The 26,880-nt window shown below is 40.0% G+C and overlaps 1 protein-coding gene across 10 annotated transcripts in view; it reads right to left on the minus strand.

Annotated features, from left to right (window-relative positions):
- The window catches only part of LOC117258502 (serine/threonine-protein kinase BRSK2-like), a 218,365-nt gene that overhangs the window by 18,942 nt on the left and 172,543 nt on the right, over positions 1–26,880 (minus strand). For 3 of the 10 annotated variants that reach the window (XM_078162080.1, XM_078162074.1, XM_033629519.2), the window contains exons 13-17: positions 20,185–20,244; positions 14,123–14,183; positions 4,735–4,942; positions 4,096–4,144; positions 223–346 (exon numbers count right to left, since the gene is read on the minus strand). In XM_078162080.1, the coding sequence (XP_078018206.1) occupies positions 223–346; positions 4,096–4,144; positions 4,735–4,942; positions 14,123–14,183; positions 20,185–20,244 (502 nt within the window). Of the gene's footprint in view, positions 1–222; positions 347–4,095; positions 4,145–4,734; positions 5,393–14,122; positions 14,184–20,184; positions 20,245–26,880 lie in introns of all 10 variants that reach the window. The other 7 variants (XM_033629509.2, XM_033629500.2, XM_033629493.2 and 4 more) reach the window with 3 other exon arrangements.

The raw sequence follows: 26,880 nt of genomic DNA on the forward strand, positions 1-26,880 counted from the left end.
GTACGGGACTTTACTGTTTATTTACACTGATAAATAGTTTTTTCTCCTAAATATTGTGATAGTAAAGCCAGTAAAGTATGGACAAGTGAGGACAAAAGGGTAAAACAGGAAATATGACAGCATTTATCAGTCAGTAACAGAGGACAAGAACAGATAATGGATGGATGGATGTATGGATGTTGGGATTTAAGGTTAAAAAGGAACAAGGAAGAGGAGACTTACAGAGAGGAAGGCATGGACGATGTCTGCCTTTATGGAGCTGAGAGGTTTGTCTCTGATCACAATGAAGATCTGCTCCTCCTTTTCTAGGTTGATGAAGTTACCGAACCATGATTTCTTAGCCAGTCTGCAAAGGGAGACAGGCTGAGATCACAACATGATTCAGAACAGACTAAATCAGCTGGAAGTGTTTACAACAATGTACAAAACTGACAGCATGATAGAAAAAGCTGAAACTTTCCCATAAAGTGGAAGAGTTGCAGAAGTTAGTGCCATTTTTTTTTGTTTTTTTTTACCTCAACAGCGACAGGTCATAGGAGTAGAGTAACTTTTTACTTCAAACCAAGACAAACTAGTAATAACCTGATTGTGGACGTTGGTTAAAATTTAGAGTTCTTGCCAAAGATACCAATTTAACACTGGGCTATTTCCACCTCTTTTTGTGCTTTTAAAGTTAATGAAAACTGTGTTCATCCATGATGTACCTCCCAAAAATACATCTCATATCCACATGATACATTAATGTATTATAATTTTTTAAAATGCCTCCTTGACCATACTGCCTGTTTACTGACTAGTGATGACACATGTCATGTTTTATAGCCTACATATACAAATATACAATTATGATTTGCAGGTAACTAAAAACATATAGATAGGAAGTCAAACTTTCTACAAGATCCTGTTACTGTGAGACAAAATAGAATGTTCATAGCAGCTTTTCGATAAATTAAGCCCAAATATCAGGAGGGATGATGCTGTATAACTGGCTCAACACTTGTCAAGGTGTACCCCAGGGTACTGTTTTAGGTCTGCTGTTATTTTTAGTTTATATTAATAGTCTTGGTCAAAATGTGGCTAGTGCCAATTATCATGTTTATGCTGATGACACAGTGATATATTGTGCCAGCTCATTCATCATGGAGGCTGTGGCCAAATTGCAAGCTGTCTTTAATATTATCAAGTCTCAGCTTTCACAACTACAGCTGGTTCTAAATAGGGACGCACCGAATATTCGGTAACCGAATATATTCGGCCGAATATTGCAAAAAAACCCCACACATTCGGTATTTGGTGGAATAAGTTAAAAGCAAGGCCGAATAATAGCGGCGTGTTTTGATAACACAATCAAACAGCGTGCCGTTACAGGCGGAGTGAAATGTCGGCAGTGTGGCGATCCGTCCGTCACCGCACTCGCATTTGCTACTAAAAATAGTTTTGAGCAAGCAAAATAGGCTTAAATCATTCAGCACGCTGTGCGAGCAGCCTACAGATTTCAACCAGCAGCAGAAACGAAAGGCAAATCCCACCGGTTGTGGGTTGAACGGGAGTCACAGACACAGACAGGAATGTATTCCTGTCAAATACGGCGGCCATCGGCTTACCAGCGACAGAGAAGTCGTCTCCAATAATGTCCTCTTCTTGGCGTCATGACTGCCCAGAAGTACCTGAACAGCGGAGCCAGCCGAACACAGGTATGTGACGTGTCAGAGGAGAAACGAGCCGTTCACATTTCTCTCTTTGTGGCAGGTAACGTCCACAAACCTCACCGCACTGAAGGGACTGTTCTTTACTTATGAAGGGACTGTTCTTTACTTGTCAGGGGAGAAGGGTGGCTGGTTGATTTTTATTTTATTTATTTTGATCCCCCCTATGTTAATCACTTATTGATGCTGTTTTTGAAGTATGAATAAGTCAATAAGTAATTTATTCCATTGAAATATCATTGATGTATTATAGAAAAGTGATTTATCTTTTTATAAATGACAAAAGGCACATCTGCCTCATTTTCATTGTGGTATCGTGATACTACTCAGAACCATGATATTTTCATTGGTATCGTACAGTGGGTCCCAATTTTGGTACCGTGACAACACTAATCTGGAGGGGGTTCATCTGCAAAAACTAATGAACACCTAAACAACAATATTCGGTACTCGGTATTCGGTATTCGGCCAAGCGTTTAATATTATTCGGCTTCGGCTTCTGCCACAAATTTTCATTTCAGTGCATCCCTAGTTCTAAATGCTGATAAAACTAAGATAATGCTTTTTTCAAATGCTAGGAAGAAGAAGACTCCTGATGATTACTGTTCAGGGAAAGACGTTAAAGATTGTCACTTGTAATGAATATCTCTGTATCTGGCTTGATGACTCTCTTTCTTGTAAACCTCAAGTTGATAATCTTAAAAAGCTCATGCTGAGGTTAGGCTTTTATTTCATAAACAAGTCTTGGTTCTCCTTTGAGGCCAGAAAAAGACTGGTTGCTGCTATGTTTTTACCAGTTCTGGATTATGATGATCTGAATGCAACTGCACATTGCTTGCACATGTTTTATACTGCATATCCCAATGCACTGAAATTTGTTGCTAATTGTAAAGCCCTCACTCATGACTGTGCACTTTATTCCAGGGCAGGTTGTACATCTCTGACTTTTCGTAGGCTCAGTCACTGGTATTTTGTATTATAAAGCCATTATGGGTAAATGTCCTTCATACATTTATACTTTTTTGCTCAGAGATCTGGCTGTAGCTACAGTCTGAAATCTCAAGATTCAGTTTTGTTGTCTGTTCCTAGTGCACGGAGTGAGCTGGGGAAAAAAGTTTGTAGGCTAGGCTAATTTAAGCTCGCTGAACATGGGAGCTGCTGGTCTACAGCAGTTATTTTGTTTGTGTTATTGTGTGACTTGGTAAATCTGAACTAAACCTTTGAAATCCCAAAATTACCAAATAATACAAACTACCCGTTTAAGGCAGTGATAGATCAGCAGCTCCTGTGTTGTTGTTAAATCACTGTTTCTCTCAATGAAGTCTGGCTTTGATGAGAGCAATGTAACAGCTAAAGCAGTAAAAAATATTGTCAATATAGCATACATTTAAAATTATGTTGATTTTTTTAGGTTGGACTTTTTTTAGGCTAAAATAAATTTTGTTGCTGACCCGCCACAGTAGTACATTGTTAAGCCTCCATGTTGGATTCCAGCCTGCTTCTCAAAACTGGAGGCGTGCTCTACTTTATGTAATATACTGTCTATGGATAAGTACCCCATACAAACCCACTTCAAAAAATGTGAACTTCTTTCAACCAAACTGAAAACATATATTGTGTAAGATTAACTCCAACCATCTTAATCCTGGAGCATTTTAAATAAGCCTTAGGTAAAACCGCTATTTCTAAAATTAAACTTTGTACCACATACTGTACCAGCAGGACCTTGGGATTGGTTCTAGGGATTTATGCAAACTGTGGCTAATCTATAGCAGCAGTAACAGTAAACAAGGTCCTACCTAAATGTGCACAACTCAGAAAACATTTTTGATATCAGAAAAGAAAAATGAGAGGAAAACAAACAAAAAAGCTTTTGATTTTGTGCCACAGTCTGCTGAAATTATTATAAATGAACTACAGTACATAAATAGTCAGCTGTCTTTGTGCTGCAAATAATGTTTTCACTTATATTTGTATTGTTGATTTTTTTAAACCATTTTTTCCCATTATTTCCACTTTAAAAATGAACACACAGGAATTCACAGAGCTATTTTGTATTCTACATATCAATGAGCTCAGTGAGTAACATCACCATTATCAATCTAAAATTCCTCAGCTGTTGACAGGAGCCTCATCCTGTTGACACGCTAACCTAACAATCAAAACACACCTGAAGAGCTACAACTATTTAGCTTGCTAGCATGCCACAGCAATGCATTATATAACCTTAAATCTATTTTCTTAATATGTGTGTATGGGTTATACATAAAATAAATATTTTAAGTATAAGAAATGTCTGATGAACACACAAAACTATAATTCATTCACAATTTACAAAAACAATATTTTATAGTCTGGCTCTGGAAAGATGTGCTGCTATGTTACTCACTCTGGAGAAGAGTCTGGGGTTAGACTGGACATGTCTTCTTGGGTGGGAACTGTGGAAACAGAGGTCAAAGGTCCCAGAGTTAGGTTGGTGGGATGTGATTGCTTACCTCCATTCAGTGAGCCCTCTCTGATCAACACTTGACTTCCTGTTGTCTTCATGTGTGAAATGTAGAAACTGTATTCATAAAGACACTTCTGTTTGTCTGATTTTTCCACTAAGGGCTATTTCCGATTGGATAAATATGTAATCTATCTGTGTAAATGAGATTATCTGGTCTTCTCATGGCTGTTCAGTATGTCTGGGGGGGGGGGTTTCATGGCACTATCAAAGCAGCTGTACCTAAACTATGGCAGAGAAATAGTAAATGTTCCACTGGCTGTAATGAGATAGTTATCTTGTATATGACATGGCCAGAGGCTGCTGCTTCTCATGGTAAGGCTGGCAGCAGGTCAGCTGTTAAATACAGCCATTAGGAGCAAAGAGATGATTTGGACTTATTCCCCCAAGCTATGAGAATGCAGGTTGGTGCATTAAAACTCTCTCTGCTGAATCCATTACCATACAGATGACAAAGAGATAGTATCATAAAGATCTGGATAATCATATAATCTGAAAATGGCCCACCCACTCTCCCCCCACCTTGCATTTTCCTGCGGTGGAAGCGCGGCGAGCCCAGGAAGCTGTTCTTGATAGAGTTGAGGCGTGTCCTCCAGGGCATGCCCCCAATGGAGGGGCTGGGTGGTGGCGTCGGGCTGGGCGTGCCAGCCGGGCTGTCCTTAGGCGTGTGCACCGGGGTGCCTTTGGGGGTGGGGAGAGGGCTCCCTCTGGGGGAGGGGTGGGGGGTCACCTGCGTGATGGGGACAGATTTGCCGTTGTGGTCAGGGTGGAGGTGGTGGCGGCGGCGGGGCGACATAGGAGGCACAGGGGAGAGAGGGATTGAGAGCTTGGGGGGGACAGTGAGGGGAGGGTGGCGTCTCACCCGGGGGCTGTTGGGGATACAGGGTGCCAGAGGCTGGCAGGGCGTGGAGGGCTCAGATTTGGGGGTGGTGGGGGTCTGGGCTGTGTTGGGGAGAGGGTTGGACCTGGTGGTCTGCAGGGGCTTCTCGGACACTTTGGGCTTGGCGGGGAGGGTTTGCGTGCGGGGGTGCATGAGGGGAGACCCCATCTTTGGCTGGAAGGAGTTGGGTGTGCGTGGCCCCACCCCATTAAGGCGGACCTCAGGGGAGTGGGTGGGGCTGCAGTTGGGGGACTGACACAGGTCTGGGGACTGGGGCGGGATGAAAAACCGCCGGTTGGGCTGCGATTGGTCATGCACCGTTTGACATGACAGAAGAGTCAGCCAATGAGAAAGCGAGGCCACAGCCAGAGGAACACCACAGCCCAATAAAGGTTCATTCCCACAAAAAAAACACACCAGGAAATAAAAAAGGAGCGTGGCAGATGGGTTGAGAGGTGGAGCAGGCAGGAAGTGGTGAGAGTGCAAGAAAGAAAGAAAAACAGAACATGCGATTAGCATAGTGATTAGCCAATCAGGAGGCAACAGTGAAGCATTCATGTCACATTAACAGTAGGGATGCACCGAGATCAAACCTGGTGGAAATCAATTTGGATACAGATTGGTTCTGCTTTACAGGTTCAGACTCACGTGCCCAAAATGTTTTTGTTTTTTTTTTTACCTATAAAACCACTACTTTAAAAAAAACAAAACATTAAAGTAATGTAACGATGACCAATAATATTCTCCACTCCCACCATGGAGGTTATGTTTACTGTATATGTTTGTCCTCCTGCCTGACAGCAAAATTTGGTGTAAAGTTTATTAATTTTTTTCTGTACAATGCAAGGGAGTGACTTACTTTTCATGAACTGTTGGACATACTTAAATAACACAAAAACAAATTGGCACATGTTCTGTATCACTATGTGAATATTGATCACTACAGATGCAAATAATAAATTGTCTATGTATATATATATATATATATATATATATATATATATATATATATATACAGTACAGGCCAAAAGTTTGGACACACCTTCTCATTCAATGTGTTTTCTTTATTTTCATGACTATTTACATTGTAGATTCTCACTGAAGGCATCAAAACTATGAATGAACACATGTGGAGTTATGTACTTAACAAAAAAAGGTGAAATAACTGAAAACATGTTTTATATTCTAGTTTCTTCAAAATAGCCACCCTTTGCTCTGATTACTGCTTTGCACACTCTTGGCATTCTCTCCATGAGCTTCAAGAGGTAGTCACCTGAAATGGTTTCCACTTCACAGGTGTGCCTTATCAGGGTTAATTAGTGGAATTCCTTGCTTTATCAATGGGGTTGGGACCATCAGTTGTGTTGTGCAGAAGTCAGGTTAATACACAGCCGACAGCCCTATTGGACAACTGTTAAAATTCATATTATGGCAAGAACCAATCAGCTAACTAAAGAAAAACGAGTGGCCATCATTACTTTAAGAAATGAAGGTCAGTCAGTCCGGAAAATTGCAAAAACTTTAAATGTGTCCCCAAGTGGAGTCGCAAAAACCATCAAGCGCTACAACGAAACTGGCACACATGAGGACCGACCCAGGAAAGGAAGACCAAGAGTCACCTCTGCTTCTGAGGATAAGTTCATCCGAGTCACCAGCCTCAGAAATGGCAAGTTAACAGCAGCTCAGATCAGAGACCAGATGAATGCCACACAGAGTTCTAGCAGCAGACCCATCTCTAGAACAACTGTTAAGAGGAGACTGCGCCAATCAGGCCTTCATGGTCAAATAGCTGCTAGGAAACCACTGCTAAGGAGAGGCAACAAGCAGAAGAGATTTGTTTGGGCCAAGAAACACAAGGAATGGACATTAGACCAGTGGAAATCTGTGCTTTGGTCTGATGAGTCCAAATTTGAGATCTTTGGTTCCAACCGCCGTGTCTTTGTGAGACGCAGAAAAGGTGAACGGATGGATTCCACATGCCTGGTTCCCACTGTGAAGCATGGAGGAGGAGGTGTGATGGTGTGGGGGTGTTTTGCTGGTGACACTGTTGGGGATTTATTCAAAATTGAAGGCACACTGAACCAGCATGGCTACCACAGCATCCTGCAGCGACATGCCATCCCATCCGGTTTGCGTTTAGTTGGACAATCATTTATTTGTCAACAGGACAATGACCCCAAACACACCTCCAGGCTGTGTAAGGGCTATTTGACCAAGAAGGAGAGTGATGGAGTGCTGCGGCAGATGACCTGGCCTCCACAGTCACCGGACCTGAACCCAATCGAGATGGTTTGGGGTGAGCTGGACCGCAGAGTGAAGGCAAAGGGGCCAACAAGTGCTAAACACCTCTGGGAACTCCTTCAAGATTGTTGGAAAACCATTTCAGGTGACTACCTCTTGAAGCTCATGGAGAGAATGCCAAGAGTGTGCAAAGCAGTAATCAGAGCAAAGGGTGGCTATTTTGAAGAAACTAGAATATAAAACATGTTTTCAGTTATTTCACCTTTTTTTGTTAAGTACATAACTTCACATGTGTTCATTCATAGTTTTGATGCCTTCAGTGAGAATCTACAATGTAAATAGTCATGAAAATAAAGAAAACGCATTGAATGAGAAGGTGTGTCCAAACTTTTGGCCTGTACTGTATATATATATATATATATATATATATATATATATATATACGTATTCATTGAGCGTAATAAAGTCAGTGACTTATACAGTGACATTTATCTAAAGTTTGATAACATTAGTCAAGAATAGAGTACACTGAATAGTAATTTCAAAAAGTCTAAAGTTAAAGTTGCTTTGAAGTTCATTCTTACAAATGAAATTATGTCACTGACATTTGACAGAGGCATTTTTATTCTCTCTGACAGGCAAAACTAAAAATAACTAATCAAATTAAGCTACACATTCATTACATTTCCCTTAAAATCAGTATTGGAGTTGACAGAACATATTTATGATTACTGTCTGATACATCGGTGCATCCCTGATTACCAGCAAGTGAACCAGCTCAAAAGCTAACGGATTTAGCTTCACCCTCCACCTGGGAAAACGGCCAGAGTGCATGCACAGTGCTGATGCACAATGCTGTGGAATGAATGAGCAGATCACTGATAAGACAGGTCAGAACAGTGTGAACCCACAGCTGAACAAACTGCAGCAGCAGAGCAGTGAAACAGACACTGGGGAGCCTGAGGTGTCGGTCTCTTCTCATAACAGCGTGTGCCAAGTCTGCTTCATATGAAGTGAAACTCTTATGTCATTTCAATGGACAGGGAATATGAGTGTGTGTGCGTGTGCGTGTAAGAGTGTTAAAACCTGAATCACAAACTTTCATTCTTCTTTACCACAATGGGCCTCATGCAATAACCACTTGTACAAAAACCTACCAGCTGGTAGCATTCATTTATTGACTCCTATTTAGAATTTTCTCTTTGGTAATAACTAAATTCAGAAGTAGCCCAGACCTCTGATAAAGTCATGTACAGATAGTTTTTGTATAGAAAAACTATCTGTATACAAACCAGACCAAACTCATTATACAAACAGAATATGTCCACAGTCAGGTTTTGCCAATCCAGGGGCACAACCTGCTCTTTGAGGGACTCGAGTGGCTAGGTAGTTAAAGTGTGCTCCCCCAAAAGAATATTATTTTAAATATGTTACCAAAATCAACAACAACAAAAAATACAAATACAACCAATACTATTGTTGGGCCAATATTTCGGGCTGATCTAGTGTGGCCATTAGACATCTGAGCCAAGAATTTCTCTTCTGCGCCCCCCTCATTTCAGCTAATCCCTACAAACAGATGTCTGCATATGCATGCAGATACAGTTTTTAAAAAGCTAATATAAAGTAGGGGTGGAACAATCCATCGATGTGGATCAATGGATTTGATTCAATGATCAATTCAATGATCAAGGAGCCAGTATCATCGATGCAAAATGAAATCATTGATCTATATTGTCATCTTTAGGATACGTTTTATTTTGAAAGTCTGTGTCACGGTCACACAGCAGCAGGCAAGACAGCAAGCAGCCAAGAAACAGATGATGAAGATGACATTATGTACTCAAGAATAAATTACCAGCGTGAAATTATTTTCAATTTCGGAGAAAATACTGGTTAACAAACAGAGCACATGTCGTATGTAAACAATACTGTAATGAGATAAAACATGACAGACCTGCCTGGACAGGCATCACACACCACTCACTTCTCAGTACAACAACATTAACTGCTGTGTTTCAATAATGTTTGCTGAAAAAACCTGCATGCAGGCTGAAATCCAACCATGCTATTCTGTCAAGAATTGCATTCTCAGGAACGTGATATCTCAAGAACACCTTGAGGTAACTTCACCAAATCTGGCACAGATTTCCACTTGGACTCAACAATGAACTGATAAGAATTTGGTGGTCTAAGTCAAGGCCACTTTGTCCTTGCATCTGGCTCATTCTCGTGGATGCTATATTTCAAGAAGACCTTGAGAGAATTCCCTCAAATTTGGCATAAACATCCACTTCAACTCAAGTACAAACTGATTAGAATTTGGTGGTCCAAGGTCAAGGTTGCTGTGACCTGTAATTCTAGTTCTGTCATATTTCCTCATTTTCTTTTGTTGTATTATCTTGGTACTCTAAAGCACTTTGCATCAACTGTGTTGTGCGTTAAGTGCAATATAAAAAAACGTTTAGTATCCCTTAGATTGTAATGTGCCATGTCTTCTGTCACACGGTTTGACTCTGCGATGACACAATGTTAAAAGCTGTTGTCATATTTTTTGGGTCTCCTAATGAAAATACTGAAACTTCTAAATTTGTTATGCTTTGGTCTGCTGATTTCCAACGGCAGGACTTTGAGGTCTGCGGCGTGAAATTATTCTTTTTACTTTTAAGTAACATTTCTGTAAATAAAATGTGACCCCCAGCAAATCAAAACTGGAGGTCTTGTATTGTAATTTGAGGGCACTGATTATGTTTATCACCTCACAAATGCCCATGTCCTCAATAACACATGAACAGGTGGCATTCATCAAGATGAAATGAGTGATTTATTACAGTGAAGTTAAGAGAATCTGCAACACACTTGACAGAGGAAGTTTATAAAAATGTTCTTGCATGAGGCCCGACAACTTTTACTCATTACTTTTACAAAGTCGACATAATTAAACAAATGAACAGATAAGAAGAATACAACCTGCCTTGTGGGATAAAACAATGACATTCATTAAAAGTTTAGGTTTCAGCGTGCTTTGCAAGAGAGTTCCTGTTTGATGATGGACAGCCTCTGTCCTTGCTGAGAGTTAGCTTAGGAAATGCACAGCTATACTGAAACAGATAAGCTGCACATAGAAACTGCAGCGGCTGCAGGTTGATTTGCACCGTTAACCTTTCTGCTTTGTCACTGCAGCTGCGGTTTTCAGACTTTTTTCTCTGAGAGTGATGGATCCATTCTTCAACTAATCTGCACTGCACGAAAATCTGTTCTTTATGGACATTCAATCACCGGATCTCATCTGGAGTTTGGTGTTTGGCCTCCAATGGATCTGATCCCACTTCATCTAAAGCTGTTTGACGTACAGTACAGCCTGACTTAAACACATTCACAGCGAGGGCAAATGACGAGCTTGATGAGAGGATGAACAGCAGCCAATGGGTCGCCTCCTGCTTCTCTCAGCAGTGTGAGAATCTGTGTTTTCATAGTGTATAATAATGTGGTGTAGAATGGCTTTGAGTCTAACATAGCAAGTCATGATAATGAAGCATGTCACCGTGGAAACCTATTATGTCATCAAGCAGAAATCAAAAAGGAAATTTGATAATTTTATATAATCACATATTAGTTTGTGGGCAGTGTCACTAGTTGCATAACATAGATTATAGACAAACCAGAGCCTATACTCCCGTTCCACAGACATGATACACTTAATAATTAATGATGCGAGTGGGAGGGACACAATTTAAGTCTTAACCTGTAGTTTACTCTCATTTGAACAGAGTCCGGACTTCAGAACTGTAACTACTTTATTAGACTTGTCTGTTTCAACACTGCAATTATCTTAAACGTTATTAAATCCATCCAATCCTGCCATCAATAAAAATGTATAACACAATACAGCAGAATTCTCTCTCAAACATTTTCAACTAAACTGAACATTATAATCTTGATGGAGGAGGGTTTATTGCAGGGTTGTTGTATTATACTGCATGAGTTTTAGCTCAGTAAATAATGACAACGTGCCAAACCATGGTGAGCCACGCCAGGGATGGATCATCTCTGGAGTAGGGCCAAAAGGACACCCGACTGTCTCCAAGCGGATCGCAGTGACAGCTCGGCATCTGCAGTCAACCCCCAACTACCCCCCTTTCCCTGACCTGAAACAAGCGTGTGTGTTGCGAGACAACTCACCTCTGTCTGTGAAAGGTGTTTTTCAAAGTCTCTGCGTGTTTAGCTGTCAGTATTTTTGTAGCTTCTAACTGAGTCTCTGTGGTTTGGAGTTAGTTTGTTTCCTGCATCGTCATTTGTATATATATCTGCTTTATTTCACTGTTTCATGTTTGCTTTCAGTCGTATAGAAGTCTGGTTAAGTTACTGTTGATGAAAAAAAAATGACATTTCTTTATTTTGTTGCTTCACAATAAAAGCTTTTACATAACAAAATAACGGGCGACATTTATTATGAAGAATCTACAGGAAATTAAATGCATTTATTGCAGGACTAGCCGAACTTTGTTAGCAGCTTTTCTTCAATTAAAATAAGGGTGTGTTTAGAAATACTCACTCTGAGTGTTGGAGTGCACTCTGGCACAAACTGGACCATTCTTAAACTCAGAGTGTATTGGAATTGATTATCCAGATCACAGCACTCTTGGAGTGGCAGAGCGCATTCTGGGTAATCTATCTGGGGAGATGGAGTAGCAGAGTGCCAATCAGAGTGAATGTGTGATTAACTTAAATGTTCTTTAATTCATGTCATGTAATTCATGTTGTTTCTTCGAACAACAGGGCTCGTAGAGTGTCAGACTGGATTTACAAACACACCCACAGTCTACTAGTAATACCACAGGGAGGAAGAGTAACAGCAGAAATAGCCACAGTGAGATGTTGATGAAGAGCTGCAGACAACAGGCTCTTACTGTGCCTCTGCAAACAGCTCACCTCCAACAGGTAAACTTCTTTGACCTGCCCTGCTGTGTGATGGGAAAACACCTGCGGCAAAATAATGAGGGACTTGGGCCGTGGATCTGCCTGCTGCTTTTAAATGTCATCACTCAAGACAAGCTATCTTCAGCTAAAGCACCTTCAACTGGGTAACCCTGTTGTCATGGAGATGCAAATTCATGTCACTGGGCTGATGGGCCAAGCCAAACCAAGCCAAGTCAGCACGTGAGTGCAAAAAGGGTAAGAGTGTTGTCTTGCATTGATTTGTCTTGTCGCGTTTTGGATGAGCTAGCAAAACTATAACCTAATACGTTTTTATTAACCTAAACTTAAACTTAACCCCAAGATTAAACCTACAGGACCCCCCTGCCTAAGTGTAAGTTCAAACAGAGATAATTTTTAATTTTTTTTTTTTTTTTGTGATCATCGATTTACAAAGATGTTTGCTCTTTGTATTGCTGGCACGGCTGCAACTGTTACTAAGGTTAGACTTCCCGTCCCCTTCCATAAGACTGCTAAGAAATTCTCAGCTTGACCATCTTTACTTTATACTGGAAAATATGTACAGCTAAACAGTTTTAAAATATATTGACATTTAGATGAACTGAATAATGTCCAACAACAATAATCAACTTAGATGGAGGGGTCTCTGTATTTATCATCAACGTAGTATCAGGCATCATGTCCAGTCCAAACAAGCTTACAAGGCAGACTATCAGTTTCCATGTTTATAGGTGTAAGACCAAATATACAAATCATAGAAACACATGAGCAGTGAATATTCTGTATTCACTGTATGCCTTCATGCTTGTGTATTATTCAGTCTTCTTTGCTTCATTTTCCAAGCTTTAAAAATAGAATTAGCCCATACTTTGCCACTCAGTCCAACTTCTTATTTTCATTAAACTGAAAGACGTCAGGATTTTTGTTATGCATTCTGACAAAGGGGCACACCTTTATATAAACCTCATACAATGTGGAAGACTCAAGAACATGCACTTAGAGCACAGGCCGAGACAGTCACGGAGCTGGCCACAGCATGCACTGCTCTGTCCTGCAAAACTGTCCATCCAGGTGAAATACAAGTTTTTAGGAAGTCCCATAGCCTACCATGCTTACCTTAGTTTTTCATTCAGCTTTTCAATGCAAGTAATAATTGCTATGAATATTTGAGATGTTTTTTCTTTCTCCTTTCCTGCCAAATATTCCAATTTTGATAGCATGGTTTAAATGGGGGTTTGTCTAGAACCTACAGTACATGTACAGTATGTACTGCTTATGGAAGAATAATACCAGATTCATCCTTTAAGTTCCTTGTTGTTCCTTTTATCTGTAGATTGATCTTTTTTGATTGTGTCTAGTTTAAGGTTGTAAATTACACCCTTTTTGTATGAATGTTGTTGTTGTTGTTGTTGTTGTCTCTGTTTTGCTATCTAGGTCTTTGTTTGTTCCTTTGTTGTTCGTTTTGTAAAGGTAACAGCAAATCTGTTCCACATTATTGTACATTTTATTGTTCATTTTCCCACTTGTAAGTGTTTGGGACCCCCTCGAAAACGACATGATACATCTCAAGGGGTTTATCCTAAGAAATAAAAAATTTTAACATCACCCACAAAACTAAAATGTGTGCTCAGTCCTATATTTCCTAAAACTACCATGACTTGCTATTAAACCCAGAGTTTTAGCTCTTTAAAAATCTCATTCGGGCTTGACTGTACATCAAACAGGCTCATAATGAAGTTCACAGTGGTGTGTATGAGCTGGTGATGAGAGGCTGAAGTGAATGCACATCTTCTGTGAGAGAAGAACAACAGTGAAGTGCATCATGGGAAACCAACCAATGCAGACACTCACCCTGGGACTGCTGAGAGGACTGGTGGACAGACCGGAGGACGCTCCGCTGATTGACCGCGATCTACACAAACACACAAAGTCAGATCAATACACATGAAAAAGCTGCAAAACATACCGGCTCACACACTGTACGACACACTGCTCTACACAATGACACAGAACATGTACACACATGATCCCAAAACTTCTTTGTGCAGTTGTTTAAAGTGAACTCAGAGCAGATTGGAGGTGATTTGATTTCAGGCAGAGAAAAGTGACTCAAACGAGGACAGATGACTGAGAGAAAACTCTTACATTCTGTCGCCTGCAGTTTCCACAAACTCTTTCATTACTTTGTCCTTCAGCAAAATATCTCTTACTCTCTTCTCACTATACTTACTTTTAACCTGTACCTCAGACTTTATGTTTTCATTGTAGAATAGAAAATAACACTTGGTGCTTAATATTGTCAGTGGTCATCTATGGTGTTACCAGTGGTAGTTGTCTGAGCGGTATCTCTAGCTGGCTAGCTCCTACCAGACCTGGGTACAAATTTTTGAATCCTAGGACAGCGAGGGAATGACCTGCCCTACGCTCCCTGTGATTGGCTGGTGCCCATTGCCCTTGTTGGTCGGAGTGGTCAGGCTCAGGCAAGAGGAGTGATTGGTTAGGGTAAGAATATCAGGGTAAGCCGATAAGAGGCAGAGTAAGGCTGAGTAAGTTTGCCATTCCTACATTATCCTATGATTCGCAAATTTGCAACCGGGGTGGTTTGCAGAGGAGTAAACTGAAGAGTAGCAAAATTAACCTCTTGACCGACATGTGTAACTGGTCAAAAATATCCTCAGCGGTTAACCAATTAACAGTTGACCATTGACATCTCTTCTGGTGGTGCTAGATAAAAATTCAGGGGGTCACCAAATGTATTAGGATTCATCCACTGGGGAACATCCATCTAACAGGTTTTCAGAAATTTTAGTCTCGAACAAAATGTTGAACCAACACCAACATTACTCGAGCAACTTGCTAATATAAAGGCGCCTGTAGTGGCTGTCTGTTTTCACAATTGGTATCTACAGAATGCTAACTTGTGTCACTAACACCACTGGTTAACAGAGTCAGATCTTATTGCAAAAAACTGCCTGTCTGGCCAGACACTATCACACAAGGAGTGACTCCTGATAGCAGGTCACTTAAACATTAACAACATCCTGGGTTTAAGTCAATATCTATAAATAGTTCAGACATATCAGCATTATACCACACACACACACACACACACACACACACACAGCCACAGCAAAATTCATTAGCATAGTTTCTCTTTTCTTCTCTTCATGAGCTTTTCCATTTTTCATTTACGTATCATTAACTTTTCATATCTCCCTCCTTCTCGCTGTCTCGTCTCTTTCTGGATCACCCCTCACACACACACACACACACACACACACACACACACACACACACACACACACACACAGTTTTACCAAAAACCATACAGGCCCTCTGATGTCTTTGAAGACTTTGGGATTTAATTGCCCATAGACAATTTGGCTTTGTTGGAAGTGAATAATGAAAACAGTAAATCATAATTAAATATGCTTGAAGACCCCCCCACACACAAACACACCACACAGGAGGGATGACATCACTGGCATTAAATTAGCTTTTGCAGCTGCGTCGTCGTCATAAAAAAAAATGAAATGAAAGTGCTCAGTGATAATGGTGGTAATTTTGTTCCTTCTAATATATATATTATTGTCGTCATCACTCTTATTGTTTTTTTACTTCTTATCCTTCTTGTTTCTCACAAAAAGCCATCATGTTGTAAAAGTGTAATTTGTGTTTCTCTGAGCGTCTTCACTGTAAAAAGCCCAGAATGTAACTGAAAAATGAAAATGATCATGTCTCTGCTGCATAACCCAAGTAACAACTGTCCATGTTAAATACAGTTTGACAATTTTCATCTTATAGGGACAGTGGCCATTTGAGGCTTGTTCTGGCTGTTTTGATTTTTATTCTTTCTACTCATAATTCAGATTTTTTGAGGTGAATGGGGTACTTATTCATAGTCAGTGTATTACATACAGTACAGTAGGTGTCAGTTGGCATACTCCCAGTTTGGTGAAGAAGGCTGGAATATGATACAGAGGCTAGCAAAACAAGCAATACACTGCCATGGAGGGGAAACAACAAAAGGTATTTCAGCCACCTAAAAAATTCCCAACTAAAAAAATCACAACAGTTTAAGTGCATGCTATATTGAGGGTATTTTCATTGTGATTTGATAGCGACTGAGGCAGGGATAGACCAGCAGCTCTTGTGTTTAACCATATTAAATCTCTCTCTATTTTTCTCAGTGGAGTCTGGCTTTGAAGAGTAAGATACACTTAAACTGATATTGATTTTTTGGGGGGGAATTTTTTAGGTGGCTAAAATACATTTTGTTTCTGACCTCTCAACAGCAGTACATTGCTTAGCTTCCATGTTAGACTCCAGCCTGCTTCTCCAAACTGGGGGCGTGCCGACTGACATGTACTGTATGTTATATACTGTCTACGGATAAGTACCCCATGCAACCCCCCTTCAGAAAAACTGAACTATTCCTTTAAGTAAAAAACTTGTGCTAGACATGTTAAATCAGTCATATCACTTACTGACTGAATCACCTGAATGACAAAATAATCCAGATTTCTTCCTCGTTTAGTCTGTTTAAACTTAATGTACTGTGTGTGTATTTATACCTGTACCTGAAGTAATTCTGCCGTCCTTCGTTTAGTTCGTTTAATTTTATTTTTTTTTACATTTTATATAGTCTATTAATCCCCAAGGGGGAAATTCAATGTTTTCACTCTGTTGTCATATACATATACACACAGAGTGAGGGGGCTGCCCATGGACAGGTGCCCCTAGCAGTTGGGGGTGTTCGGTGCCTTGCTCAAGGGCACAGGGAACAGGCACCTCTCCAGCTACCAGTCCATGCAACATATTTTGGTCCAGGCGGGGACTTGAACCGGTGACCCTCTGGTTCCAAAGCCAAGTCCCTATGGCCTGGGCTACTGCTACTGCCGCCCCTAAAAGCTGGTATATAACAGCAGCCCTACTTCTGGCGACTGCATTCAGGCTTCATGTATCATAAAAGTTGTGTTAATTTGTGGAGAGTATCTTGCAGAATAAAACATTTAAGTATCATGAACTTTTGGTTGCCACAGAGCTTATTTTCTGCAATAATTCAAAATCCAATGGAAAAATCCCATTGGGGGTTTTTGACACTGGAACCGGGGCGATACTACCTTCCAGGTTCCAGCCTTTTACTGTGCGTGTGCACAAAGATTGATGTTAACATGTAAACATTACTCAAACAGGGGGAAATAGTGCATCTGTAGGGGACTATTTTCAGCTGCAGATTAATCCACATTTGGTACTTTAGTGAGTATTTGTGGCCGCAGAAGGTGTGTGTGAAGTTGAAATAACCACCAGTGTGTGTTCATGCGAATGAAGGAAGATGTCCCCCAGTGTAACAGTGTGGCTCACTGATGTGTTTTTGACAGTGTTTGGACAATGGAGCACTATGGCTCAGAGGAAGAAGCTATATGGGGCTTTGATACACACAATACTTGGAAGTAGATAATTTACTGTTGTTTTGGGTCTTTTCATGGTATTTGTTGACAACAAGAAAAGTGTCAAATAATACCATGCAAAACGCTTAACATTTTAAAATCACCTTTTTCTCCAATAACAAACCAGCTGATCAGAGCCTCGTCAGATCTGTGTACTGATCTGCCTGTTTGTTACAGGTCTTGTGTTAGTGCTAATCACAACCACACATTCTGCATCTACTGTGTGAACTAATATCGAGGCAGTGCTGAGGAAGTGTCAAATGGCTGCCAGCACACAACGATGCTCCATTAATGACGAAGAGGAGACTCTCCACACTGTCAGACACTTGAGAGAAGAGCTTCTATTAACAAGCAACTCATTAACTGTGACACCCATCCAGTCCACAATCAGAGAGCCGGTGCCGGCTAGTCTTTGAAATCTGAAAATGAATTCACGGTTCATCGCTGGTGATGTGCGTTAAAGTGGGAGCGTCAGCAACAAGCTTCATTTTATGGATCTCCCCAATTAGATGATGAGTGAGATAAAGGACTATTCAGCGGGAGTGAAAGCCTTTTGCCATCTCCTGTTTGTGCTCCATCTGCATTCCCGGCAATTAATTTATGCTAATCTGCATCCAGGCCGCGAATCCATCGACACAAGGTCAGCCACACAGGGAGGCTGCTGGAGATGGCACCAGTGGTGGAAATTACCCCTCCCCATGCTTCACTGAAATAAAAGACTGGCACAAACAAATATAAAACCCACACACACATACACACACTGACAATGAGGAGTGAAGATGGGTGGAAGGGAGGAGGGGGAGTGAGAGAAGAAAACAGAAAAGTTGACCTAAAAATTCTCTTCACCCCCGAGGGCTGAGGGAGGAACGTCAGAGGAAAGTGTGCTATTTTTCTGATTTCACAGAGAGGAAAATATTCTGCTCTTCTCTTACAGCAAGTACACTGTTACAGTCATAGTTTGGGTTTCAATATTAAATTCACCTTCACTGTGTTTGGATCCAATCTAATGCTGATACTCAACTCATTCATGGGCAACAAAGGCTTTGTTTTCATCGCCTGGTAAAAGTGACCACACTACTAAATTTTCTTCCTTAGAAGTGGCAAAAATCAGATATTTGTTTAAGGTCCAGTGTGTGGGATTTAGGAGTGTCTATCGGCAGAAATGGTGTACATGGTTAATAGCTGCATATTCATTAGTGTACCTGAAAATAAGAATTATTCAGTATATTTTCATGACATTAGAGAAAATCAGTTTCTTGTGTTTGTCTGACTAAAACTAAATTGAATATAAGATCTCTTTTTTGTCTGGCCAATTTCTGCTAGACATAACTTAACTCAATGCAACATCAATATGGGGTGTTACGAGAAACAAATCAGAATTTAGTAATCTCCAAATATCTGATAAGACACAAAGACAAGGCTATTGTGAGCAGCAAAATGTTCCTCTGGGTCTGACATACAGCATAGTTTAAGCTTGTTGTGGCTAATGTCTTGGCAATCAATTGACTATTTGCACATCAAGCAGACACAGTAACATCATTACCCCATAGGCGTTTGTGTCCACCTGATGAATGCAAGTTCAAATATTGACTCTCCTTTTAGCTCTGGTTTGGTCTCCACTAGCTCTCTAACTGCATCTGTGTGCTGTTTGCTGCTGAGCAGGGAGTGGGTCATCTGCCTGCTACTGGAGACTGAACCAGGCAGCAAATGTGCAATAAAAAGAGGCTCAAAAACCAACCGTTGGTTGAAAACACAAAAGATGTGTCCGTTTATAACACCGCCAGACGGCATCAGTTTGAAATGCCACCACAAACAACGTGATATAAGGAGCTGGAAAGTCCCATGGGGCAGGCAGGAAGAGAGGTGGATGGGTCCAACATATCCCAGACTTGCACCGCTGTTTGCTTCTTGTGTGAATGCTGAGCCAAACCATGATGGGTTTTTTTCTAAACCTAACCAAATGTTTTTGTTGCACAAAGAAATAAATGTAAATACAAGGTGAAAATTATTTCAAGATGTTCTTGAAACTTTTTTTGTATAACATTAAGATAATTTTACAACACTGCCAAATTTTCCATGCTTTTCTGGAGATTTCTGAGATACTTTGCAGTGACTGAATGCATTCGTATTTGTAACATGATGTTATCTGTGATGTTAATATTTTTTAAGAGAATTTTGTTACTTCTATTTTTCTCATTTAGGTTTCATTTTTGTTAGAAAGCTAAAAATGTTGGAGACAGATTTCTACAATAATGTTACAATATGTTAACAGGTTACTTCTATAAGAAAATGTTCAGCAAAAATAACATGCTACATTTAAAAGTGAAAGACACTGACATGTAAAGGACTGGAGCCACTGAATGCTAAAAAAAAGAAAACTTATCTTATGGGTGGTAAAAAGGAAGGAATAAAATGGATCTCACACGACATACGAATACAAACACAAACGGAGCCGACCAATACCTTTCTTCCTTGCTGCAGTTAGCGTTTGTGATATCCAAGCTTTTACTGAAAACAGATTTGCTAAAAAGGGGCAGACAGAAAACCAAGAGACAGACAGAAAGGTAGTCACATAAGGGGAATTCTAATGTTGAGCATGCATTAAAAAAACAAAACAAAACAGAACTTGTAACAAATTTAGCACTATAAAATGAAGAAAAAAATATGAAACAAAGAGCAAAACAAAAACTCATCACATGCACTAATTCAGAAATCAGAAGAGAAAATCAGGAGGAGTAGCACATTCGTGGGTCATGCTCGAGTCGGTGGGACATTCAACACGCCTCCTCATTGTAAATTTCCTGGAACTTGTTCACACAGCTGTGTGTTCAAATTTATTATCTATATCTATACTGAATCATTTATTAGAGAGGAGAGATCCTTACAGACATAATAACTGCCAGGAGCTAAATAAGCTTTAATCTGCCGTTACATCTGCTGATATACAGGCGCCTTGTCAGAAACATTAAACTAAATGTGATGGTCTAATAACCAGGTGGCTGAGAAAGTTCAGATGAAGTCTTCGCTCTTGGTCCAATGTGTGTTCTAGCAACGGCTATGTTGCTGTATAACATATTAAAACACAATGTCATAATGTCAACGAGTAAAACTGATCCAAGGCAACAGTAAAAGAGACCCTTCTCCCCTCTTTAGCTGTACCAAAGTTCCAGTAGATGTGAGGAGCCACAGTTTCAAGTACAGGCCTGGTCACACCAGCCTCTAAAATAGCAACATTTTAGCAACAGAATCACCACAATTAGTGAATTTACTCTCAGGAAGTAAGGTAATTTCAGGACATTGTCACTCTCAACTCAAATCCCGATGCTTGGTCAGTGGCCCTCAGCATCAGATACCGGCATGCAGACGCACCCTTTAGCATCTGTATATGATTGCCCATATTGTTATAATATACCCTGAGCAACTGATGTAATATTAAGAGGGAGAAAGTCTGTAAGGCAGGAGGGAGTGAAGGATGAATGGGTCAAACAAACACAAGACTTTCACTCAGGAGACCGCTGTTAGTGTCCTGTGTGAGACCAAGTCAGTGTTGAGTTGTTTTAATTCACTTTTGTAATGTCATGTCACACACATTACATTAATTTAGTTAAGCCTCATTTCCACCAAGCAGTGTGGTTTGGTTCAGTAAACATTATAACGTTTTTTTGTTCTTTTTCTTTTTTTCTTTTTCAATTGTGAAAAGTTGTGAATGGTACTCATTGAACGGTCCCTATTTTTGGTCTCCCGTCTGTTGGAGTACCGAGCACACAGATCTGGTGCTAAAAGATGGGGCTAGAAACACTGCAGTCTGTTGATAAATGAAAAGAGAACCGTCACTCTTGCTCAGGGCTGAGTTGTGGCTGGTTTTGAAGCTTATGTAACCACTGTTCATACCGTGGGATGTGCTTCATACATTGGTAAACTATAACTATAAAATGAAAATATGTTTGGCTGCCTCCAGCAGCAGCTTCACCCTGCTGTTCAAAGGCTACTGCCAGCAGCTACCAGCAACTTTTAAGGTGGAATGTTTACTTGGAATGTAACTAACTGCATGAGTTGACAACGTTAATCTATGAACATATCTTAAATGTCCATATGGCAAATCTGACCATTCCATTTGCTTTATTGTGTCTCTTAAATGACCTGCACCAGTGACGATTGGATCTTCAAGTGATTCAAAAATGTTTATGAATTTCACCCACGTAATCTAATCCACACTTCAAAAAAATGTTTTGAAGCGTCGTTCTGGTGTGCTCTGGCAGCACTGCACACCTGCTCTTGCCTGACAAGGTCTCAATGCACAATCCCACTATTTTTAAATATCCAATAAGGAGAGACTGTCATGCCAGCATGTTCTTTTTGTTCTGAAAACGTTGTCATGCAATCTCATTCTGTGGATGGCAAATGGGATGCAAATGTTCTTCTGTATCACCAGTGAAGAGGAAATACAGCGAAAGTTGGACAGAGCAATAAGTGACAATAACCCTACCTACATTTAAGAGTACTTTTTGGGTTGAAAAACTAAATGGATCTATGGTCTAGGCACATATTTTTGGTTCTAAAGGTAATATACCAAGAGCTTTTGGTGGAAATGGGACATAACAAGCATACTTGTTTTGACCCAAACCATCTTTTTTTTTTTTAAACCTAACCAAGTACTTTTGTTGCCCAAACCTAAAAACAAAGCAAACCTATGTTAGTTTATTCAGAAAAGAGAATGCACATTTCTGGTAAAAACTGATGTTTTTTTAAGACAGTATGCATGTAATGTGGAAACACAGCACAGCATCCCTCAGCATCCAAAACTGACACTAGAGGGGTACCTAGAGCGTCACAGTTTGATGGGCAGGGGCACTAACCAAGCTTCAGTATTTCACAAGTTGGGAGAGAGAATGTGTTGGAAATTCACTAATATTTTTTAGTCAAGTTAAGAATTGTTGGATTTTGACACACAAATTGTGCTGTTGATGGGGAGCAAGTCATCTTGACTGTGCTGACTTTTGAGAACCAGAGGCTTATTAGCCATGTTGCACCATCCAGTTTGAGTGCAGTGCCTCTGTCAGAGTATAAAGTGTTTCACAACAGAGACATGCTCAACAACATGCAGCTAGATGAAAAGAGTCAGAGGTACAAATACTGTGAGAACATATTGCCTTGTAGGCCAGTGACAATGCCAACTGATAATTGGCAACCTTGTAAGTCTTTTGCCCATTCAATAACTATTCATTAAATGAAATTTCATTTAATCCTGAGAACAACATTTCAGGGGGAGCTAACAGTCCAGTACATAGAAAATAGAAAGACATTCGGAGAGTTATTGTAACTGACTTACACTAGAATGTTTCCAGCTGGCTAGCGTGTTAGCCATTTGTTCTCCAGCCACAGCTGTTCACAAACTAGCCCTGCAAGTAGTCCCCAAACTTAAATTTCTCTGTGCCACTTTTTGATGTGGCAGATGAGTCCTAAAACCCAGAAATTGTTTAGCATTTCAGCACTCATGGTTCCCTTGTCTCAAAGTCAATGTAATGGGTTTTTTGAATGGGGTATTGGTTAGATGCCTGAAAAAGGTCTGTGGTTAACATAGATAAACACCATCCGTGGTGCACTCTATGCTGTGTTCACATGGAATCAAGCAGATGGTGACAGCAGACAGACAACACCTTCTGGATGGCACGCGAAAAACAGTCTGGCATAATTGCAGAACAGTAAAACTAAACATGCATGACAAGTGTTGCAATAGTGATGTTGTATTGTTTACAAAGAATGAAATTAAGTATATTAATTGAAATCATTTTTGCATCTATTATTTTATGTTATTATTCTAGACATCTCCAAACTTTCCAGATTCCCCATGTTTTCTCCTTGTGTGAGTGAGCGTTCTGGAATGTAGTTGTAAATTCAGTTGCAGAAGATGGCAAAAAGTTAAAATATTCTAACTTTGAATAGTAATGCCATTTACCATTACCAATATTCTCCATAAGCCTCACCTAATTTTACTGTCCTGCTCTCGCCCACTAAAATATTATCAGGTTTGCCGTCTATGCTGGATTCCATGTGAATGCAGCATAATTCCTTTTTTAAGGTTTTCTCATATTAACATCCTCAGTGTTCTACAACAAATTGTGCTTCTACTGTTACTCTAGGGTTGTGCTGGATGGCTCTAAATACTACAATACCCAATACCCTAAGCCACCATTAACTGAAAAGAAGCCAGTCACAAGATGAATCAGAGCTGAAACTAATTAACAATGTTTGTTGTTGCAATTTGGGACAAAAGTCTTGGCCATAGCTGTCAAATTCATCCATCAAACTTAGTAAAGATTTGAAAGTGAACCGTTTAATGTTTTTCCACAGTCTATGGTGCAGTTTCTTATTCAGTTTTAGCTTTGTCCAACTTTAACCTGACCAGTCTAATTAGCCAGAACAAGTAATAACACCCGTGTGGGTGCTCAGGGCCATTACAGGATGTTTGTCTCCTACACATCTGGTGTGTCTGCTTCCCCAGTATGAAATCAGCCAACATTTTAACTTAATGTTGCTTTAGTTAAAAAGAAAACACTTCCAACAGCAATACAGCTGAAAATTTGACATAGTGAGGTTCCATTGTATTAGTGTTAATCAGCATAACTTCAGGGTTTTAGTCAGCAGCCTTTATCTTAATTCTAACTCTTGAGTGGGATGTTCAGTCTGCATGTGGTGATTATTATCTCTAGAACTGGATATCTCTATTAAAACTGGTGGAAATGATGGAAATCTATAATCACACAAACTGTTCCTGCTGTCTGAGCCTCAGGTCCAGATTTAATTCTAACTTTCAAGTGGATTTGAATTCCACTCACTCTGCTTGTAAGTGACCCTCAAATGAATTTATGTGAAATGACTTGGTCTCACTTTGAAGGGTTTAAATGATGAAGATTATGAAGGATGTCAGAGCAGATTTATTGCTCTGCTTTTAGACGGCTGACCTTTAAATGACATTTAAGTAAATAAAAATCAAAAACAAATTGTTCAATGCTTTAGTGGTGAGGTCTTAATGGGTCAATTAGTTTAAATTTCAGGATAAATGTGGACATTAAATGGAAAAAACAAAGATAAAAAAACCTCTGAAAAAAAAAAAAAAATCTCCTCATCGGTAAGTTCTATTTCAAACTGAGTTTCTTCTGTCAGAATTTTGCAGAACGTGGGATCAAAGCAGCTCCTGGAGAAGGTGGAAGGTAAAAATCTTTGTTTTTTTTTTCTTTTTGGAAAGATTTGTGGATGGTTTTCATAAATACTGCAGTGCTCTGCCCCTCTCAGAGAGACTAATGATGGTCAAGTGAATGCAGACTGAAGGCAAAGTACTCTGTGTTGAAGCTGTTACCACTGACCTTGACTAAACTTTTATTCATTTTGATGTAACATGATGTCATCCTTTTATCATTTATCGTGTACTGTATTACCTTACATCAGTCCTCTTTACTTTATCATTTAATTCTCTTTTTCCCCCCATTGTATTGTTCCCTTACATTCCTTCTGTTGCTTTTGTGTTTTTTACTGTCAGTAAAAGTACTTTCTGAAAGTTTAAATGTTGATTTTGAGGTCCAGAAAGGGATGAATGACTGAACAAATACCTCATGCTGTTAATCAGAAAAAAATGGATAAAAAAAAAAAATAAGGCTTCAAGGTTTTGAAAATGGTTTTATACTTCCCACACACTAATATTTATAGTTAGGGCTGGGTACCAATACCAGTACCCTTAAAGTGATACCTTTACCAATAAAGTACTTCATACAATACCGATAATGTGAATGAAGTGGCGTGTAGTATAGCCATACATTTAAATGTTTTGGCGGCATTGCAGCACACTGAACTGCTAACTCTGTCAAATACACTACGCTCAACTTCACCGCACCAGAGACTGTAGCTGCTGCTGCAGCAGTGTGAAGTCCATGACAGACACAGATGTGAGAGTCTGCCCGGCCACACACAGTGGATGCATCCCAGGCATCAATTCTTCTCTCATTTGCACCTTTTCTTTGCGTCTTAGTCCCTCCCACCGGGTATGCATGGAGAGACGCAAGGGAACCATGCAAGGAAAAATATGTTTTTTAGAGAAATGAGACATCATTTCCTCAGAAGCGCCTGATAACAGCTGGATCAGCTGTCAGTCGGCTTTAACAGCTGTAGAGACTCTTTATGGAGTTTGTGTCTGCATGCTTGTACCCTGTGCTAATACTAATAAATGCACAAAGCTCTCACTGCCAGGGCAACAGAAGGCTATCCTCTCTGTTTAACAAACACCTGCACATGAATAACCTGCGTTCTTACACTCCACTGTGGCCTGCTCAGAGGTGCAGAATGCAGTTATCTTATTCAGTAATTATTTGCATCTGTATTTATTGATATTCTGATGTGAATTCATTACTTAATATCCCAGAATATGATTATGGTGTCTTTTGAACCCTGGAAATTACTTATTAGGCTAAATCTTTCAGGGTAAATTGAAATTATGCAACTCATCAACCTGGCGCTCAAGAATGATCAGCCTCACGTGTGACTCAATGGAAATGATGATAACTGAATAAAAAGTGCTTTCCTGCAAACAGATGCTCTCTATCCGACTTTAATTGTATTCATAATAAAATGGGGTAAATAACAGGTCATGAAAAGAAAAATCTTTCTAACAAAGAAAGTTGCCTGTGGTCTTTTTGTTGTCCAGACCTACAATTACACAACTGATTTTTAATAGAGTTTACCCTGCCATTTCTTTTTCTCCAGTATGATGAGTTGTATCAGATCAGTCCAATCAGCTTCAGATTCCAACTGACTGAATGCAGGGGCATATCAGCCGACAAAAGACTTCTGTGGAGGTTGCTCTCATGTATCCTCGCTCAGAGAGAGAGATCCCTCCTATGAGCTTTGGGAAGGTGTTCAAAATGGTGCGCCAGAACCATTTCCAGTTCAAGGGAGGATCGAGGAGCGAGAAAATGACGAATAAGAGACTTGAAAGGTACCCAGTGTGACAGGGGTGACTGTTAGCATCACACAACTAAGGTTACCTAACAGTTAGCAGCAGGATTAATGACAGAATCCAGCTGTTTTGGTGTCCGTGAGAATTTGGTTGGACCCTTTAATGGCTCACCGTTCAATGTCAGTGCTGCTGATTTGTTAGCTTGTGCTAAA

Source organism: Epinephelus lanceolatus, chromosome 2 (genome assembly GCF_041903045.1).
Source record: "Epinephelus lanceolatus isolate andai-2023 chromosome 2, ASM4190304v1, whole genome shotgun sequence".
NCBI lineage: Eukaryota > Metazoa > Chordata > Actinopteri > Perciformes > Serranidae > Epinephelus > Epinephelus lanceolatus.